This window comes from Manacus candei, unplaced genomic scaffold (genome assembly GCF_025592945.1).
Source record: "Manacus candei isolate 608988 ecotype Guabito, Panama unplaced genomic scaffold, ASM2559294v1 h1tg000005l, whole genome shotgun sequence".
In the NCBI taxonomy this organism is placed as follows: Eukaryota; Metazoa; Chordata; class Aves; order Passeriformes; family Pipridae; genus Manacus; species Manacus candei.
Genome location: NW_026138053.1, coordinates 12,802,156 through 12,824,052, shown reverse-complemented (window position 1 = coordinate 12,824,052; position 21,897 = coordinate 12,802,156). Strand labels below are relative to the sequence as shown.

Genomic DNA, 21,897 nt, shown 5'->3' with positions numbered 1-21,897 from the left:
ACGTGAAGCATTTCAGCAAAAAAAGGGTATAGCTCTGAATTAATTTTTAGGCAGTTATGACCCCTTTAGTAGCTGCTGCTTGCAGCTGTTTTAGCTCATGACCTGCTTGTGTCAGCCAGGGGCAGGGGCAGCAAAGGCTGCCTGAGGAGCAGAGCCCGAAGTGCCGCAGGCACCGGCTGCACTTGGGGTGGTGACATGTTTTGGGGTCTCTGCTAACACTTGGCTGTCGTTGTGGGAGGCAGCTCAGCAGCCAGCCTGGGAGAAAGCAGGAGGGCTGAAGGGTTGCATTCCCCACACACAAGTGCAAGGGCATAATATCTTCAAGCACTTCCTACTTTAATTCATCTCCAGTTCAGACTAGATACTTGAAACTGTTGGTTTGGAACCAGCCCTTTCTGGAATGATTGCTTAGGTAGGTATGAAGTGTCTCTGGGCAATGGCCTCGTGAAATTCCACTTTGCTCTTAGGAGTAAAGATTTCTGTTCTAAATGCACTCAGAAAAGAAAGCTTCATCCTCTGCCTAAAGAAAAAGCTCCTTGTGGGCTGGGTATAGGTTTTGGCTTGTTTACAGAGCTTGCTGTGTAAGGGTGGGGAGGAAAGAGACTGTAATGGTGCAGCACCCAGGAGGGGGGTCACAGCTCTCAGAAGAAGCCTGTGAAGGGGAGAATGCTGATTCAAGCAGGCCAGACTCCAACTGAGGTGGCCTTCTGCTGCCTTCAGGACTGCTCCAAGCAAGAGGAGGCTGCCTTCCTTCAGAAAGAAGGTATGGTCAGAGGGAGTTAGTAAATTTGATTTTTTTTTTTTTTAAGAATGGAAGCACGCTGAACTATTACCAAGAGACTTGGGTCCCCTCCTGATTGTAAGTTTTTTTCTGAAGTTACCTGTGGAGAAAACATGACCAGCTACTTCAAGAAACAGCAAAATCATGTTTGCGACACAATTTACAAATTACTCTATTTAGAACTTTAATTTGTGATATTAATGACTGCAAAACACTTAGAATGACATTTGTTAAAGGCACATTTCATTTTAATGCATAGTGTACCATTCTAAAATATCCTAATTTCCTTACAAAGTGCTTGAGCAGCCACATACAGATAAAGTATAGCAAAATATATTTACAATCTAGGGTTTAAATCTTAATCTGCCTAAAAATATTTTAAAAAACTACAGAGATAAAATTAGTGCTTTTTTCCATCTTAACTGGGTGAACATACCCTGCCCTCTAATTTTTTCTAATTTTTTTTTTTAGTGATTTGCTTAGATTAAAAAAAGATTTCTGTACAAGATGTAGTTACAAAAAAGTACGTTTGAGGATACTTTCATAAGTGTTAAGCACCCTGTTCGATGCTTATATATATATATATATTTTTGGGAACCAAAAAAGGGCGAGCTGACTGTACCTCAAAAGTATTGGTTTCAGCCTGATACAGGAACATAATTTGTTTCTTATTAATTAGAACGTGGAAACAATGAGTGCTGAGGAGTTGACTCGTTTTGCCCAACATGCTTTGCAGCACTGGGGAAGGTGCCTCCCTCCTTCCTGTGGGGGACTTGCCTGATTTAGACCTATTAACCATTATTTTTTTTTCTCCCTTAAGCCTCTCCCCTGCCTGACCCTGCAGGTCTGTCCAGCATCATGATTTTAAACCACCACCTTGGCATTGCACACTCCAGTGGTTTGTGTTTCTTCTCTGAATTAATAAAATTACCAGTTCTTTAATAATTTGGGTGCTGATTCTCACTGCCTTAGACCATGAACAGCAAACTCCTGGCCCTGATGAACCTGTGAGGTTAGTGCTGAATGGTGCTAGAGATAAGGACTATGTGGGAAATTTACTTTCCAAGAATTAATGTTTGTCCCCAGAACAGCAGATGCCAAACGTAGGTCTTGGTTTACAAATACACACAGTGTCTGGTCAAAATTATTTTTCAACTTTTGAGGTACAGCTTTTAGTGTTAAGGGGTTTATAAAATATACACTGTTTTTATCAAAAATATTTATACATTCTGTTACAAGGTATTGCTTTTTACTCTCAGTAACTGCCAATTCAGGGGCTGGAGGTCAGTGGCCTACATGGATACATTTTTTTGCCACCGTGCAATATTGATGAAGTGGTACAATTAAATTACTTGCCTAAAGGTAAGAATACATTACAACTTCCAAATATACATGTTCACATGTATACATTGAAAATCCTTCTGTTTTCTAACTGACATCGTAGGACAGACAGAGGATGATGGAGGTGGTGAGATAAGGACTGGGTGACTCCTCTGCCCCTCGGGGCTGGGGAAGGCAGGAGGCCGATGCAGGAGTGGCCGGGCTGGGGCCACGCGGACGCTTCGCTCTGGGCTTGCACTGAGCAATGTCCTTGTTACATTCCTCAGACCAACCAGGGGCTTAAGCCGTGCTTAAGAAGCTTGAAGGCAAAACTGTTTGGCAAGTGACTTTGGTAAACTTTCCGGATTTTTCTGGATTTTTCTTTGTAATGGAAGCACTTACACAGTTGTTATCTCAAAGGCAAGGCATTTAACATTTTTCCTAATAAATACCATAGAAAATTTACAAAACAAGGCATATCTGTTCTCAATACCATTATTTTAAGAACACAAGATGAAGGTGTACATAGAAATGTGTAGTTTTATAGACTGCACAATATTTAGCTGAAATCATTTGCCTTCTCAGACTAGAACCGTGTTCTGTGTGAGTGTCACCAGTATCCCAACTTACTCCAATGTGGCTGAGTGGAGATTACCTAGCTCAAAGTCTGCTTTTCCCACTTAAGGCAGATACTTTAAAAAGTGATGTTATCTGCTGTGGAAGAGCGAGAGAGACTGTAAGATCCACGTGTGCCCATGTGCGAGAAGCTCAATACAGCCTGGGTTCACCAACTCAGCTTATGAACGCCATAGACCTGCTTTCCAGTGCTCAGATAAAAAAACAATATACAAAGAGGCCACTCTTCACAAGAGTGTTAAAACAGTACTTAAAAGGATCTTCATGTGATTTAAAAAAACCCAGAAGCTACAGGTGGCACAGAGAGCAATTGAAGGGTCGGTATTCTTCCGAGAGAGGCATTCTTGTGAGCCAGTCAGCTGGGGGTTCACAGTGTCTAGAAGTTAACACCAATCAGCAATGTAATCAAAATCTCTGAACATTTCCTGCTCTTCTTCTGAAAGTATCCTTGGTTCCCGAGGTGGAGTGAGGATAGGTGCTTCAGAGGTAAATTCATCATCAAAATTACTAACGTCTTCTCGTCCTCTAATGGTGGGTACAAAAGGAGGTTTCACTTTCTTGGCCAGTAAAGCATTCCAATCTATTTGCTGTAAAATAAAGGAATTGATGATTAGTTTCCCATCTCTACTCCTTCATGTCCTTAGAAATACTATTAGTTTGTACTCACTCTGAAAAAGTGATGCTTTTTCACATCCTCAGCATCTTTCTCTCCAGCTCCAAGACGCCGCTCTGGATTTCTACGCAGCAGCTGACAAAACACGCAAGGTTTCAGCAGAGAAATTCAGGGGAAGGGAGAGGTAGGAGGGAGGATGAGTAAGTAAGAGCCAACACCAAGATTAGGTGGACAGTAAAATTCATATTACCTGATCTACGGAAAATGCTTGGCCCTCAAAGAAAGGGACAAAGCTTTAGCTTTCAGAGTGTTCTTTCAGCCTGCCAGCACAGTTCCACCCACAGCTGAGCCAGAACAGCTACAGAGCAGACTCCTCTGCCTCCCTGCAGACCTGTGCTGCCAGGTCTAGGTACTAGAGGCTGTGTGCTCAGCACAGGGAGTAGAGTATGCAGAATGTGCTTTTTGCTGCTGATGGCATAGATTTACATAAGCCAGTCGTTCTTGGAGGGCTCAGAAGAAAACTACCCTGCTGTCTCCAGTGCTCAGCTATTTCACAGCAGCATTGAACCCAAGAGAGGGTTTAATGCTGCTTCACACACTCAGGCAAAGGAAAGGCTTTCTAGTTAACTCCAGGAGTTTGATGCTCCCACTTGTGAATTGTGCTGCTGAGAGCAGTCCCCTGTTCCAGGCAGTGCGCAGCAGCAGGGTGGGTGGATATTCATGATGTAGCCATCAAAAAATAATGTCTACTGTGTTATGTACAAATTTCTCTGATGGAAACAGCACAACTAGTAAAGTGCAAGCACAAAGATCACAGTACACATACTGTGGGTGCAGTGTGGCAGACCCTGCCCCCTGTGAATATTGGCATCATAATTTTCACAGTAGAAATGCCTTCCCCAGGTACTGCCTTAAAACTGTATTCTGCCTTCTTTCTCTAGGCAAACACACTCTCCCTTTTCAGTTATAGAATATTTATGCTGTTACTTAAATCCTTATGTCATGGTAGTTACTGTGCTGCAGCACACTGCTGAATTGGGTGCCAGACTGATACTCAGCATCAGACATTTCAGTGGAGAGGCCGATTCCAAAGGCTTTGGAACTACCTCCAGTAGTTGCTTTTCTATCAGCTGTGATAAGGTTCTAACTCAGACAGGTTCAACCATCTCCTTTTGATAAGCAGAGGCATTGCACTAAGAACAGCACTAATAACAATCATAGACAAAATCAGCTGTTGCTTGCCAAGAATGGGACTGCAGATGCCATGGGTAGGGTGTTCCCTGCCCCACTTGGAATAAAACCAAAAAGATTTAGAAGTCTTTGAATTAAAATATGCATGTGACAATGTTAATCTATCAAATAGGTCAATGCAGCAGTGTTCTGCTAGGAAAAGAGAGCTGAAGTTTTCCGGTTAGATACAACTAGGAAACATAATTCAGGGACAAAAATCAGGCCTTAAGTGTTTTACATATTAAAAAGAAAAAAATGCTCCTGAATAAAGTGGAATGGCATCAACAATTTTCATTTAAGGTGATAAGGCAGCATGGCACAGTATAAGTGAAGCAAGTCTGAAATTTAATTGCAGAAAAAAATATACCAAGCAAAGGTTTTTAAAGTATTTTCTTCCTCATTATTGTAATTGTTGGAGAGAAAACAGGACAAGAGGGGGATACTATAATATTATGATTATGTTCTTACCCGTCTCATTATCGAGATGGCTTCTGTAGACAGAAATCGTGGATATCTTACTTCATCATTTACAATGCTGTCAAACACCTCTTCTTCATCATCTCCAGGGAAGGGAGACTATGATGAAATTAATAAAAAAATGCTATAAACAGGCTTAGAAATCACTTATAATTGAAAACAACATATACTCAGCTGAATGCTTGGAATTAGACACCCTGAAATGAAGTTTTCCTTCCCAGAAACAGAGATATAGCTTTCCATAAGGAAGAGAGAAAAGGCAACTTGGTATTATCCCTTGATTCTTACTGAAGGACTGTACTTTAAAAATGTGCTCTTAGAAGTAGGAACACCTAAAACCGTGGTCTTTTTTGAAGTCTGACACAGGGTGTATGGGGAATGTGGAAAGTATCAGCCTCTTCTGTGGGAGAGCTGCCATTCACAAGTAGCATGATCAAGACCAATTTGTTTTTGTAATATCTTTGACATGTTACAGCTCAAGGGTTTTCAAACTATTTTGAAGTGGCCAGACATATGTAGGTGACACTGTACAAGCTTTTTGTCCTTTTTTTTACCTGAAAGGAAGTGAAAGTAAGTTGAATGGTCATATTTTTTGAAAGAGAACAAAATGATGAGTTCTTCTCCAGTTTTTAGCACGTGAGCTCTCACTGTGCCATCTGGGAAATACTGTAACATAACGGACCAGAAGGTAAAGCAGTATCTGCAATGGTAAATAACTTCTCAATAGTGATTTATTCATACCAGCCTATTTACGTGGAACTGGGACTTTCTATTTTAGTGTGTTTGGCACAATCTTTCACTGCTATCCAGTTTTATGTGTTAAAGTTAACTCCTGTACCTTGAATGGAAGTGAAGAAGTTTATTTTTCCCAAAAGCATTTGAAAGCAGTACCACTGTACACATCCAAATTTGATGATAACAAGTATGTCCTGGAAACTGAGGTCCCCAAAACTAGATGCACAGATGTACTACGTTCTTGCTTAGAGACAAGGATGGTTATGTGCCATTACTGTAATTTGATTTAAGACATAATGATGTAATTAAAAATAAAACAAAAATCTGGAGGTTAAGTCTGTGACAGGGCATATTCAATGTTGACAGGCTGATATCTTGAGTTTTGTAACCTTTTAAACAGTTCTTAGTTTTATGACTCCACTGTACCTTACTAGAACTTACCTCACCCACCAGCATCTCATAGATAAGAACACCAAGACCCCACCAGTCTACAGCTCTTGTATAGGAAGTTTCTGTCAGCACCTCAGGAGCCAGAAATTCCGGTGTGCCACAGAATGTGCTTGTTCTGTCTCCAAATCCCATTCCTGAAAAGTTACAGATAATGAAAAGTGAGCAGTATTTTCTGCCACTCCACAACCTATTCCTCCAAGCAGAACCTCTCTCCAGAGCAACTTCAGCTGATGCTGTGGATCCTGGGGCTGTGTCCTGAAGGCTCAGGCCAATGAGGTAAAACATTCCCCCATTCTACCTTCCCATGCCTTTGGCCCATGTGCTTCTTTCTAAGTTTCTCTATCCCTAACTATATACAGTGAGCCAAATTAAGCTTCCAGTTACAGCTCTGTTGCCCAGTTACCTTTGTGTGGAAAGACACAAACAATCTTAGGCTCTGTAAGCAGAAGGTACTGCCAGGTAGTAGAAGCAAATGCAGCACACTGGTTTAGTCAAACATGCCTGCTCTGGGTGCTTCTGTAGTGGCAAACTACATATAGTAAAGTAAAACATCAAGTGTAGTGAAACAACTCTGAGCAAAATAAGCCCTGTGTATGTGCCAGGGGGACACTGTCTGGGACATCAGCACCACAAGGTGACACTACAAGGGGAGGTGCTGCAGAAAATTCAAAAAACCCATTTATTGTAGCAGTCAGTGAAGCACAGAGCTTTCCTTCTCATTTCCTTTTGTCATTTACAGAACTTTTGTACCTAGAGTCACAGGACTCGCCCTAGGAGACTGAAGACAGCAGTCATGTTTGAACACCTACTGCATTTACCCAATTCCCTCTTAGGCTACCCAAAAGGAAAAGATATGGAAGGCAGGCCATACAAACTGGAGAAGAAAATGGACCTTGCCAGATCTTTTCCCCCTGCAATGGGGTTTGAGAAAGACACTGTAATTTCTACCTCTATTTTATGTGTTATTTAAAAGGTCAGTAGTGAGATGCTTGAAAGTAACTTTCTAGGCTTCCCTTTTGGGATAATTTCTCAATTTTATCCATAGTATACTTTGCACATCATTTCCATATGCTTCAAGTTGCAACTATTTCAGAGCTAGAAAAATAGATAATGAATTTGTAAAAAAGTAAGAGCTCGGGATGGATTATAATGGCACTTGATTTCGTTGTACAGTGTCAACATATTTAGAATTAGAAAAACAACCTAATGCTTTTTCTTCTAACTTGTAAAACGCAGCAGTGTGCCTTCTTAATAAAGCAGAGATGCTTTCAAGTAAGAATCAGAACAGGTGATGCTCAAAACTGACAAAAAATATATAAAAAGAATAGGGCAATGCTCAGGTGCTCCCAATACTTCCCCACTAAGGAACTTTCTTCTATCTCCACATTGACACAGAGGTGTATTTTTTTCCCTTCAAATGACACATGGTAAATAGACACTATACACATCTGGCAGTCCAAAACTTTCAAGGAACAGTCAAGAGCAGGACAGACTATGGAATTCCCCTAGAAAGAAAATTTAACTGCCATTACCTTCTTTGCAAAGACCAAAGTCAGCAATTTTCACAAAGCCTTCTGTGTCCAGCAATAAGTTATCCAACTTCAAATCTCTAAATGAACATTTGAGAACAAAATTGCATCACTTGATGTTTCTTCAGTACTACTGAGAATAGCTGACATTCCTCTGTTGCAAATGGGCCAGTGACTACTTACCTATATACTATTTTGTGCTCATGTAAATACTGAAGTCCAAGAACCACACATGCAGCATAAAATCTGTCAAAAAAATTAAAGTTAAAATTTCAATGGAATTTAGTCTTTCTTTTCAGAAGGTGAAGTCCATTACTACTGATTTTTTTTATGAGCCATCCTTTGAAGATTACCCACTGTTGTTTTTGGGTACAGATTACTTTTATACGAGGTCAGAGTTTTAAAGTCAGATGGCAAAAGTGCAGCCTTCCAACTGTAGTATATTTGCTTGGCCTGGAGGATAAATTTTCTGTAGTGTCCATTGCCAGAGCATTGAAGGTTTTCTAAACAGGCTTATTCTCTTCTTTTTTAGCTTTGTCTGCTATTTTACTTCTTGTTCAGCTTTGTTATGTAATCTTAAAAACCCCAAATTATAAAAATTAAACATTTGTATATACATTTTGAATTCAATGCAGATTCAGGTACATTAAATCTGCATGTGGTTTTCTAACAAAATCAGTTAGAATCTCTAACCCTCTTAAAAACTTAAGCAGCATTGGCTGAAGTGACATAATATGGAGGCATGTGGTGATAAAGACCTCAGTTCCTTTCCAGTGAACAAAGTGCCCTTCCCCTGGTGCCACAGAAGGGGGGTGATACTCACACTGCTCTTGGTTCAGAGAAGACATCAGTATGAATGTGCATCATCAGGTCCCCGCCAGCAGCATATTCCATTACAAAGCAAACGTGATCTTTGGTTTGGAAACAAGCAAAAAGGTTCACCAAGAAGGGATGTCTTACACTATTCACAGTTTCAAATATTCGCTTTTCACACATCAAGCTGCAAACAGAAAATCAGGAACAATTTAAAGCTGAATGCTTTCGATTCTCAGAAACTACTGGTACTTTACACCTTATGTTTTTTTCCTCTGTTCCTCAGGAGAAGGTAAGAACATTTTTTTATTCCAAGAGAGAGATTTTAATACTTGCACACATATTAAGTTGATTTCTGTGAAGTTACATTTAGCTTCCCCAAATGAAAAGAGGAAACCTAGAAGCCCATGAAAATTGTGCCCTGATAATTTTCCTTCCAAATACTCAGATCACATTAACTATGCATTGATATCATGACATTCACTTCAATCCATTTTAACTGTATATAATACATAAAGTAGAAAAACAGTGGCAACATTATAAATATCTATCTATAGTAATTCCTGATTATTTCTCCTTAAGCTAACTGGTTAATTTTTAGCTTATTGTTAATACAGTTATCTTTCTTCCTGCAAATGAATATACTCACCCTTAAACAGTTGTAAAAACACCTTGCACTAAAACTAAAAACAGTTTTGTAAAGGCCTCTTCACTTCCAAGCAAATTAAAAAAAAAAAATATTTCAGTTTTGGGTCAAAAAGAGTGAAACTCCACTCCCAACAGTGGAGTATACAAAGGGAAAAATAAGATGGACAAAGTATGACGGTATTTTTACAGGCTGAGAAAAGCAACACAGGGGTTTTGCAAGTAAACAGTCACTGTTGTCCTGTCCTGAAACATGGTGGAAATCTACAGAACCAGTAATTAGAATAAATAATTGCAAGAGAACCTGAAATCAAAACCAGGTCCAGGTTTAAGTCAGAGCTGTAGTACAGACATGTACTACATGTACAGGCACTAAAACAAAGCAGCATTCCTGGGTTACCCTGCTCTCCCCTTGTTCCAGAACAAGACTACATGTCTGCAGCAGCCAACTACACAGGGAAATGACAACTTCTCTTGCTCATCCACTCAATTCAACTACTGCTTGGTAGAGCTTACAGCAGGAAGAGCTGCATGCAGAAAGAAAACAAATTATGGAATTCACGTGTCACATTTCACAAACTGACCTGTCTACTTCATCACGAGCAACAATATCTCCTTTCTTTAAGGCTTTAATAGCAAACATCTCGTTTGTGTTTTTGTACTCTGCCAACAGCACCTAAAACAGAAGAGAGAAATTTAAGAGCTGCATCTAGTTTTTGATATTGACTTGACACTTGATACAGCCTTTTGACATTTACCTTTCCAAAATGTCCTCTGCCCAGTACAGCACAACATCTGAAATCCTTCAGACTGAACTGAAATCTTTGTTGTGATCTATGTAAATAAAAAAAAAAAAAGATCACAAAGTTTCTCGTTTATTAACTTTAAGCAATATTATTCAGATCAACAGCAAACCCATTGCTGTCTCACCTTCTATCCTCAGGTTCTCTGGTGTTGGTGTATTTCATGTCTGTATGGGGAGCATCAGGCTCACAAATTATTTCAGGCTGGAGTTTTGGAACAATACTATTTCTGCCATTTTCAAAATCAAAAGTTGTTACTTCATCCTGTGAAGAACAAGAGATCAGAAAATTTAAAACTGATTGTGAAGGCAAATGAATATAGAAATTTTACTATAAAGTGTGTAAAATTCTTAATACACTCATTACCTAGGCTAAAATGGCAACCTTTCAGGTGATACAGACAAACAAGCTTTTAACAGACTGATGAAACCTACTGCTCCAGTCATTCTGCTCTTTCTCAATACAACCATTTTATCCTTAATATTCCAATGATTTTGGACTTTTGTTTTTTTCCTGTGGTGGAACCAATGACTTGGAGAGTTAAACACACCAACCATGGAAACAGTTTGCCACCAAGAGCAGTCAGAGCATTCTGTTGAGACAGTTCTGTATGTGGAAGTTAAGGGAGCATAGGCTGATATGTAAGGGAAGAAATCCATCATAAAGATTCTTAAAAGTTACTTGCCTGAGAAGGCACATCAGGAGCCTTTATCTCAGAGGAAGATTCACATATTTCCCCAAGGGAAGATGCACGGGGTGGAGCAGGTGGAGGCTCAGGCTCAAGTTCAAAGTCCAATTTGGCTACAGGAGAGTCACTGACAAGAAAATAAATAACTCCTCAGTGTACAGTAGAGACTGTTTTAATCTATGTAGATCTCTTCTAAACCAAACCTTATGTGTGTGGATCTAGCTATAAAATGGATCTCCACAATTAAAACACGGAAAGATCTGCAGCCTTGCAGGATAAACAGACTCAACAAACGTTATGTTCTTCTGCCTCAGGGCAGAAGCATCTCACTGTTACCTCTTGCACTTAAGAGCACTCAAACCCTGCAGAGATCACATACCCAGCTGGCAGGGTCAGTTCAGCGAGCTGGGCATCCACCACCGGCCCGGTCGCAGGCACTGGTGCTTGGGGGCTGAAGGTGCCAGAGTGATTCACTGTTGGAATGGCTCTTCTTACCAGCCTTCCCCAAGTGGCAATGTTAATATTCATTTGAGGAGCTCTGAGAAATGTTTTGCCTATAGATATTGTGAAAAAAGAAAACAGGGTGCAAGTAATTTCCTTACTTATTACCACAAATAATAATTAAACCCCCCCAGTATTAATCCATTTATAGTTTATCAAGAACAAAATAAATCTGTGATATTATTTAGCAATTCCTAATTATTCACAATTAAGTGCTAATGTGCAATAAGGAATTCTAATTCAAAACATTTCTAAATGCAATGCCAAATCCTTCATTATCAACAGCTTTATTCACAGGCAAACATTAAGACTGTATAAAAAATATCACAGATCTATACAATTTCTAAGCTTTACATGTTTATATAAAACAATCACCTTGCTGTTTCGAAAAAATTTTCTTCTGCCTCTGGAGTTTTGGTCTTCTTTCAATAACTGGATTAAAAAATGTAACCTGCAGTTCAAATAATGTGTGTTATAATTTAATTTTCAGAACAAATGCATTCTTAAAAGTTTAAGGAAAACTTCTTAAACTATTCTCTGACATAATACTTGCAAGTATATTCAAGTGCTTCAAAGAAACATTCTTACCTCAGCAAACAGAGTGCCCTGGGGTTCAAGATAGAGACACATGCCATGCCTTTGGTTATCCAGGAAATCTTCCAACCTCAGAAACTTAACTGCACACAAAGATCTCCAGTCACGCCAGTAAACTGAGATTTCTAATTCACGTGACTATGACAGGAAACATATACACAGGAAATTACTTATTAGTAATTGTTCTGCAAGAGTTACCACTGTAAGATTCAACAACCAAGATGCAGAGCTGTTACTTTAAAGGACTGTCAGGGCTTAACCAGCCAGACTAACAAGCTCTCATGAGGATGACCATGGCACTTCAGTTCAGATGTGAACACCAGTGTACAAATAAAAGTACAGGTGTAAAATTTCCCCTGAGAGTAAAGGGAGAGAGTCACAAACAGTCACCAGACTTTTTGAGTCTGTCTAGCAATACTGCTTGTTCAAGATACTTGAGCTCAAGCTCTGACAACAAAGTTTAACCTCAGCTTTAGTAGTTTTCCATGTTATTTACAAGTATCAACTTCATTTCGTGGCTGCAGACAATTCAGTACCTGCATACACACAATGATGCAAAACTTTATACAGTATTTCTAAAAGTACATACAGGTTTTGTAACACAGTCGGGAAGCAGGGCCAAAAACTTTAAACTAACGAGAACTACTGCTGTATCTTGCTGGTGGGATTTATATATTCTTAGGCTGTCTTACATGCCTGTTACAAAAGCTTGTCACAAAATGTGAAGAATCCTGCAATACAATATAACAGCAGCATTGTATGTTACTAGTTTAATTCCATAATGATGCATCAGTTTACTGTCTGTGATAGCTATGATAGGTTTTAAAAGAAATAAGAGGAAGCGACAGATTAAAAAATGAGGGGGTTTGGATTGTGCATTTCAAATACATGACATATGTGGTCGTGAACAGCAGGAGCAAGGTCCTGTTCTGGCACCAAAAAGCTGAGTTCTTAAAGAGAGACCATGACACATACTAGGCTGGTGTGAGCAGCTACTACGCTTTGAGTAGTTCTAGTCTGAATCTGAGAACAATCAAGGCTTCAGGGCTCCACAGCTGCTCGTTTTTTTTCTGCACTACTCCTGACCAGAACCTGAAGTTCTCTACCTGCAGCTCTAAAGCTGCTTCCTTCCTTCCTAGATGGAGGGAGTCTGGTTTGGGGTTGGAGGGGTGGGGCTCGTCAGGGAAAAAGCAAAAACAGGAAGGTAGCTTTTTTTTGTCATATGTTTTAGACATATACTAGAGGTAACATTTAAGCTCCTAAAATATAGATTAATTTTCAGTCTATTTGAAACACTGATGGAAAAAATAATCCTTGTACCTTAAAATGCTGTGACTATCAGATATCTAAAGAACAAATGCTTGATTAAACCTATATAACATAAATTCTACTTCAAGGGTATCAATTCAGTACTTGTGTCCTTCAAGTAACATTTAAAGTTGTAAGAAAGAACTATGACTGAATTTATTATTTCTGAAGCACTGATCAGCTTTACACAAGAATACTTCTGTAGAAGCACTGTAAAAACTCTATGACAGAGCTTCACCAAAATACCAAACTGTATCTATCTGCTTTTACAGTTTACTGATAAATAAGTAAAATCTGGTAATCCAAATTAAAATGTAAGAACCATCTACCATGGGCTAAAAAACTCCTAACTGTTTGATGTTGGTAAAAACATTACATCAACTTGTAAGCCAGAAAAGGTACAATTTCTAGAATGCTGGCCCAGCACAATTAACCCCAGGCAGCTCATTCTGGTAAGGATGGGAATACTTGCACGTATGAAATTTGAACAAAATGACAGCAACAGGGGAAAAATAAAAGGCAACATCAAATTAATAAAAAAAATCAACTACAGATGTCAATGAAATCAGGCTACATTTTTACCCTGTCTAGTTCCAGTGTAAATTTCTGATCCCATGACTGATTGGAAATTGGTTTCCAGCTAGTTTGACCAACCACAGTGTTATCCAGCTTCAGTACAGCACAGACTTCATCTGAAAGTAAAGAACACAAACTCAGCTTAAGTCTTTAAGAGGATTTTCCACAAACAAAAAAATCTCTAGTAAGTTTCCCTTAAAAATGTAATCTCATATTTAACTGATTCTTATGGGCATAATAGTGTGGTTGTGCTTTTATTAACAGCTTGACAGGTGAAGAAACAGGCAAGTTTAAAGCTTTGAATCAATTTAATACTTTAAATTACAGAACACATCATGCACATGAAAACGTAAATAAAAGATATCCACAAAAATAAGAGAAGTAAGAGTATACTGAACTGGACAAGTCATCAGTTTTCAGAAGGTTTCTACTACTCCCACTTTTACTTTTACTGGGTCTGCTTATGAAAGATGATCTGGCTTCATTTGGACTCCAACCAGGTAACGTAATTGATGTGGCTTTTGATCGACCAGGGACGTTTTCCAAAATATCTTGGCAGCCCATTAGCCTAACTTCCAGGGTACCTAGAAGATGACAGACAACAATTTATCAAAGATTTCTGCTGTTAAGTAAACCAAGTAAATGACTAATGATTGATTGATGGCAATAGCTCACATTCTGACCCCCACAGGGTATAACAGAAATATCAGATGAAATCAAAAGACAAATCCAAGACAGACATATATACTGAAAATAAATGCATCAAAAGTCAAATATGTGGGACTCAACCTTCTAGAAAGAGCAACCGTTTACCAAATTAACACAAAATAAGTTTTTGTTCTGTGTCTCAGAAGTATCTTTGTTTGCTTCACTTGAGAACCTACCTGACTAGGGTTTAAGTTGTAAGCAATGTCACTTAAGACTGCAAATTTTGAATTTCTTATTAAAACAATAGATCTTGTGGATGGAACAATAACAATTTTTCATAAGTTTATATAACTAATTAATATTGGATAAAAATAACATACTGACTTTGAGACTACAAAGTTGTTTAAGATACACTCAAAAATCACATTTGCCTGCTACATGCTAAAGTCAAATTTGAGTTAGTACGTAATTAAAAATCATTGAATTGTTCCAACTTTACTGAATTTAGATTTATAAAAGCTGAGACAAGAAGCTACTCTTCAAGAAGGTACTCTTCCAGGTCTTCTACATCTTTAACCAAATGAGGTATAGAAGCTGCGGTTCAAATTGAAAAGAGTTTCCTCCAGCAGCACAAAAACATCTAAATACCACAGATGGTTACAAGAACCATAGGCTGACTTCATCCTGTAGAAGATAACATCTGTAAAACTGTGACACCACTGACACTGACAAAATTAACTACTAGAAATGGTGAAATTAGCCAGTTCATAATCACAGTGTCAGTGAGATGCACTGCTGAAATGCAGTCTTCTTTTAATAGCAAATGTACTTAACCATGAAACTTAAAAGTACTCCTTTGCAACAGAAACTTAAGTGAGACTTGACCTAAAAATGATCTGGCAACATCATAGCCCACAGAACAGACACCAAGAAACCAGTCCAAGAAGAAATCCCAACCTGTAGGAAACTAACAGCCGTAAGTGACAGCTAAGCATTAGGCTATGAAGACAAAGAGATGCTATTGGCTTCCGAAACAGGTTAAAAGGTAAAAGAATACTTCATTCCCAAACTCTGTTTAGAAAAAAAAAAGAAATTAATAAGCAGAAAAGCTATAAGCTTGTATAAGGAATGGCTTTATATCAGAAAGTTATGTTGATGCACGTTAAGAAGTATGACAGTAGCACTGCTCTACTTTCACAAAGCGTTAGAGGCAAAACACAAAGACACTGTTCATTTAAATCCAGCTCAATACAAAAGCTCTTTGTGTAGTCAATATGAAAGTGAAACTATTAAGAACTTCACAAGCATGTAGCTCTGTTTTGACAATTTCTATTAAAAACTGTTCATATGTATCAGTAAACCACATTTAAAGAGAAATTGTCACTCTACTGAATCTGACTCTTGATTATGGTATTACAGGAAAAGGAAAAAAAAAAGCTGTTTTAATCCCAAGGCATGATACTTCCTGCCCATGGTCACTGATCATTTGAGATTGCATTTGATGAAAAACATTGCCCCTACCACACAACTTTACAAGGACTCTCAGCTGAGGTCCTGATGAACCACAGTGGAAGACAAGCAGACCTGCTCCATTTTATTATTATCATTGCAGCTCAGCAGAAGAGTTCCTCTTTTTGTTTTAAAATATAACCCCACAGTACTTCAAAACTAAATTCTGGTTTCAGTTATACAAGTATAACCAGAGTAACCTTTGAATTACAGATTTTTTTGTAATAAACTTACTTTGTTAATAGTAGGCTTAATAGTTACATGTAAAATGTGTGAGGACAAAAAACATGAAATCAAACCTATCTCTTCTAGCAATTCTTCTGTGACCACTCACTAAATAAATTTAATAAAGCAACATATCCCAAGTAGTCAAAAGCATGTTTTTCTTTAAGAACACTGTGAGGCAAATGCTCAAGACCTTTGTTCAAGTAGGGTTCACCTCTTGAAAGTTTACTTCCAAGGAAGGACAACCAGGTGAACCCAAACTATGAGAAGTTCCTAAGTCTTATATTTATAAATAAATGTACTGGTCCTTTACAGTAGGTAGGCTAAGTCTCTTAAAAAAAATTGCCTCCCTGTTTATTCAACAGGAGAACAATCAACACCAATAGAGTGTTCAAGGGTTCCAGGAATGTTTGTTAGGATCTCCTTCTTTGGAATACAAATATAATGCATGTTTTGACATAAATCTCACCTTCAAGAAATCCAGTGAAGTTCAGTGGGTAAAACAGGAACTGTTAGAAAAGCTGGATGCCTATTTCCAGCTCTGCCACCTACTTGTTGTATGACCAGGGCAATTCACTTAACCCTTCTGCAACTTAGTTTCCCCATCTGTAAAATGGGGATAATGATACTTATGCACCTTTTAGAGTGCTTCATAATCTAAAGACAAAAGGCATTAGGTAAATGCGAGCAATATCATTCCACAATGAGCTAATTTAAGGCCAGAACTTCACTTTTTCAACAGGATTATAAATAGGTCAACAAATAAATCATAGAAACTTATCTGCATTTTTTTGCAGTGCATAGACACTTGGAAATTCTAAATGCCTCTGTCTAGGAAAAGAACAACAATTAAGTATGTCCAGAAAGAAATACAGTTGGCATTAAAGACTTGCTTTAAACCATTAATTAAGATTAAAAAAAGAAAAAAGCTCCATAAATCATACCTGTTAAAGCTGCTGGTTTGGACAGTGTACTGTACTGGTTTTGAGTAGATATCACACTCTGACGAGGACTTAATGTGGGTGAAGAGACTAATGAAAGCTCCTCTATAATAATACTGCTTTTGGGATGGTTTTTAGGAAGTTCATTCAATCTCTGTTCCAGTGAATACTTCAAGAGGTCCAGCTTCTGGCTTGATTCATTAAACCTTGCTTGCGCCTTTTTAAAATAGGACAAAAATTTGAAATATTTCAATTTTTTTTCCTGAAAGAACCTTTAAAGCAAGCTATCAGAAATTGTAATGATATAAATTACTTCTGAAAGTGCCTTTCTGTCGGTAACTTTCCCAGATCCAAGTAATTTCATCACATTTTTTGCACCTTCTGCTACAGCATACTCTATCCTAAAATGATGCCGTAATTCTTCCATTCGCAGTTCAAGAGGGCTTATCACAGGTTTTGCTGCAAAGAGATACAAACAAACAAACTTCAATGAAGATAACACCCAGGTTTAATTTCCTGAATATTAACCCCTCCCCCAGGTAAACAGAGGGGAGAAGAAAAAGAAATAAAAGAGAGAGATGCGTATTTGGTAGTCCAAAGAGAAGCCCCAAGTATGTCATAAAAGCAACAGTAACATTTTAAGCATCTGCATTTGAATGAAGAAATAACTGATCAGGGCCTCAATTCAATAAACAGATCCTACTGCTTGAAGAGCTATAATTGCTAGAGGACGCATGAAAAAGAACATGTCTTCAGGGGAGTTAAGGGACAAGAACCAAATCTCCCAAATATTCAACTGGCAAGGAGGTTTTGAGACTTCAACACTTCTGAATTACACTGTGAGGACTTATTTTTTAAACTACTCTGTAGCCAAGTAGATCCCTGCTCAGCTTCTGATAATCCCCCTGCCTCACGTGAAATCCCGTGGAATCTGGCTTCTGTCAGCACAGAGAACGTAAGAGATCCCACACACTGCCTTCCCCAAATGGTTTGGGTAAACCATTCTAATGTCCACATCTTACAGTCTTTAGATTTCCCAAAAAGAAATTTTCCTGGATGTATTTCTTTCTGTTTAAAGCTCTAAGAGTAGTAGAAACGCAAAAAGGCATTTGAAAGCCCTTTGTAGCTTGAATACCTTTTTCTTTTAAACAAATGATATACATAATCCATGTACTAAAATGAGGTGTTGAAATTGGGTGTGTAAAAACAAACACAGAAAAATCAGACACCTCACACACCAACAAACACACACACACACGTTTTTCATTACCTAGGATACATGCAGGCCCTGACATTGTCATACAGCTTCAAAAATGCACATGAATAAATGTCAAGACTTAGAGATGTACCGATATGCCCACAAGTGTCTAGTACAATCAAGTTATTAGAACTCAGAGGTAAATTTTTTTTATTCTTTGAAGACTTCCAAGGAAATGCAAGTTTTCTTGCATTTCTGAAATGCAGCATGAGTATTTCAATCAGGTTGCTTTAAAAACACTTTTTTTGTTGCTTTAAAAATAGTTGTTTAGCACTCAAATCTATCCTAAATACCCGTCAATACAAGAAAAATTCTCCTCCATCTGTGCTCCCATTAGTAATAAGGTCAACCTACTTAAGTGTGACAAGCAGGCTTTGTACCTGCATCAGATTTTTTATTTAGGATCATGAAAGGATAATATGCTTTAAAGAAAATTACTAACTATTACGACAAAATAAAGCATGCATGAAGAGGGAAGGAAACCACAGAGCAAAAATGGACTGCAGAAGGCATAAAAAGGATGATGAAAAGTGATTGTAACTCATTAAGCTGAAGGTATTTTCCTTCAAGTCAGATGTATTTGGCACCCCAACACAAAGTTTTGCCTAGTCTCTGATTATTTTTGGTTCACGCAAGCTTTGTCAAACATTCCTACTAGAAATTTATGGTATCTCTGTGTGCATATGGGTACATATCTATAAGACATTCTGACATAATTGATTCATATTTCCTTTCTACACCATCACCATTATCAAAAGCCAATTCATTGGTCTGGACTGCCTGAAGAATCTGCATCCTTATAACTTCTATTTTTGTCTTGCTGTCCTGAAGCATCTGCTGAGCTGTGGCAAGAAGTTTTCGATCCTATTAGAACAAACAGACAAGTTTAAATCATAAACTTCTTCATGGAACAAAACACATTGAAAATTTCAAAACATACATACTTAGGAACAAGAACTAAATCTATGTATTCCATTTGGTATAGCAGACCAATTCATCTAAGCACATAAGGATATTAATGGAAATCAAGTCAGGACAGAGGCACTGGTTGATTAAAGACTGTAAGCCACTCCCATGGAAACTGTATATGTTTCAAGCTGAATTAAGGAGGCATGATCTAGAGACATTACATGTGTAAATTAATGTTTTGTAAGCTGATACTAAAGAAAGGACAAGATATTAAGTGTAAAATACCCCCAACATTATGTAGAATGACTCAAATCTTCCAAGTATGCTAAGAACTCTTGTAACAGACAAATTTGCTAGACTAAGCCCATATAAAAGTAATTGTACTAGTTAATCTCAGCTGATCTTCAATATTGAAACTAGAAAGATGAAGTTGCTTACGTAGCACATTATAAATAAGTCTGCAGTACATTTTCCTGAACAAATCAGAGCTGAAGATTTTTTGCATTAGTAAATACATAACAAACCATGGCTACTTCATTAGCTATTTCATCAGTAGCTTGAGTACAGTACTTTTTTATCTAAATAAACTAAGATAACCAATTTTTGTTTTCAAAAGCAGTATCACAAGAAGCCATTTAGAAGAGAACATTCCTGAAAATGAACTTGCATGAACTCCTATGGGCTGCCATGTAGCTCTCCCTGTACACTCTGGAAATTACCAGATAACTTTAAGGTGATCTGATTTGCAGTAAGAAAAAAAAAAAAAAGTAAGAAAATTTAAGGCACTCTATTTGTCCTGTCCATGCACTACCAATCAATCACAGTAATTAATAGCAGTCAGTGCAGATGAGTATCACCCTTGTTATAGCCCAAAGGGTATTTTGGTTAACTCATTTTGTAGTCACTCAATAACCTCATTAATAAGTTACTTTCCCATGGACATGGTTTATACTTGTATTTTTAATTTTATAATGAAGTTATCAATTATTTAAGAAGTTAAAGAAATTAAATTCTTCCCCTTGCCACAACCAAGACAAAGAACTGCAGTGAAGCACATATCCAGAGCTAGAAATACTGGCACCATGAAGTATATGGTGAGAAAAATTTGTATGCTGAGAAATTTACCTTCATAGAGCTCCTCTGTGACCTTGCACCTAACATATTACTCACTCAGATATTTTAATGCTGCCCTATGTTCTGCAGGGTAGATAGACCAAGATCTACACATAAAAAGACTTTGGTTGCATGGGAAGAAATTGTGCCCCCTCTGCATACCATAAGCTCAAAACTCTGGCTTTTAAATTTTAGTATGGATCAACATTTCAGAGAGATACCACTAGTTTTCATATTTCAAGATTCCATGTTAGCTATCCAATGAGCTAATGATCACACGGAATTTCCTAAATCGGTGCCTTCTCAAGTACAAATGTGAACTTTTGAAATAACCACTCTCTTTAGCAGAGCATAGGATTTAAGCAACAGATTACAAGCAAGTCTGGAATCCTGTATTAAACCTTATCCACACAGTGTTTCTTTGTCTGTGTCTTTACTTTTATCTCATTTTTCATCTTGCTCCTCTTGATTATCCCTCATAGCCTCTTACTGCAATGGATTTGCTTGCTCAGGGGCCATATTGACCCTTCAACGTGTAGAACAGAGGCAATTCAGGATTATAGAGATATCCTTATGTTTTCAACAGACAGGAGATCTCATCTTCAGAATCAAAATGTATGTGTAACACTGAGCAGCTCTTTTAGTGTTGGAGGCTGAATACAAAGTATTTCAATGCATCTTCTGAGTATAGAACTGACAGTGCCTGTGAAGCTGATCTGCAAAGCTGTCAGGGGATCTCAGGGAACCCACATATATCCAAGAAAAGATGACTTATCTCAGAAATGTTTAAGTACAAATAGGTTGAGCTGAATGTTACTGAAGCAAGTAGAGTAAGTACAAAGGGAAAAGCTTCCCATGAGATGATGGGTTTATTAACAGACTGCTTTTTCATTTTTAGAAAATAAATTATGACCTCCCTCGATTAAATTTAGGTCTGAAAATAATACAACAGATTTGAAATTAGATCATATTGTACGCTTGAATAAAAGGTCACAAATTAGTTTAATATGTTTAAAGAGGGTCCTGCAACTACTTTTTAAATAACTACTGGATTACTGGGGTTGTATTCAAACTTGTAATTTTCTGCCCCCTTTGCCCACCTCATCCAGACACTGGGTTCTTTTCAAGCTCTGCTTTTTAAAACATTATCAGCATGCTCAAGTCTATGGTTCAAACCTGCCACACTAACTCACTACTGAGCATTACAAAAATGAGAGAATGAATACGCACCATTTCCATCCTGTTTGCTGAAGTGGCTGGCAATGCTTTTGTGCTTTCCAGCTTGCTCTCTCCAGCCCAGATACTATATAACCCCAATTTGGTAGGCTGATTTAAGCATTTACCAATTGCAGATTCAAGATTCAATCATAAATTTTAATTACATGCCTCAATCATAAAGCAAGGCAGAATTTATCCTCTCTACCTAGTCTGATCCAAGCCTGCTAACAATGTCTAATATTACAGCCCAAGTGTTTAGTTAAGTTTTTCCAGCCTGTTATAAGGTTACCTACCGAGGGTTTATTAGAAACTTAATTCATGTATGTCTTTTGATCCATTTGGGTCAGCAGATCATTAGTTTTAAGTGTACCTGATGT

The 21,897-nt window shown here is 38.0% G+C and overlaps 1 protein-coding gene across 2 annotated transcripts in view; it reads right to left on the bottom strand.

The window, feature by feature from the left end:
- Positions 1-948: 948 nt before the first annotated feature.
- The window catches only part of PKN2 (protein kinase N2), a 54,881-nt gene continuing 33,932 nt past the window's right edge, over positions 949-21,897 (bottom strand). For both annotated transcript variants that reach the window (XM_051802225.1, XM_051802235.1), the window contains exons 4-22: positions 19,027-19,144; positions 17,336-17,481; positions 17,026-17,239; positions 14,098-14,283; positions 13,706-13,815; positions 11,810-11,953; positions 11,597-11,672; positions 11,100-11,274; positions 10,718-10,847; positions 10,160-10,296; positions 9,988-10,063; positions 9,814-9,905; positions 8,595-8,771; positions 7,955-8,017; positions 7,775-7,851; positions 6,234-6,376; positions 5,049-5,156; positions 3,405-3,485; positions 949-3,324 (exon numbers count right to left, since the gene is read on the bottom strand). In XM_051802225.1, the coding sequence (XP_051658185.1) occupies positions 3,121-3,324; positions 3,405-3,485; positions 5,049-5,156; positions 6,234-6,376; positions 7,775-7,851; positions 7,955-8,017; positions 8,595-8,771; positions 9,814-9,905; positions 9,988-10,063; positions 10,160-10,296; positions 10,718-10,847; positions 11,100-11,274; positions 11,597-11,672; positions 11,810-11,953; positions 13,706-13,815; positions 14,098-14,283; positions 17,026-17,239; positions 17,336-17,481; positions 19,027-19,144 (2,457 nt within the window). In that variant the 3' untranslated portion in view covers positions 949-3,120. The remainder of the gene's footprint in view (positions 3,325-3,404; positions 3,486-5,048; positions 5,157-6,233; positions 6,377-7,774; positions 7,852-7,954; positions 8,018-8,594; positions 8,772-9,813; positions 9,906-9,987; positions 10,064-10,159; positions 10,297-10,717; positions 10,848-11,099; positions 11,275-11,596; positions 11,673-11,809; positions 11,954-13,705; positions 13,816-14,097; positions 14,284-17,025; positions 17,240-17,335; positions 17,482-19,026; positions 19,145-21,897) is intronic.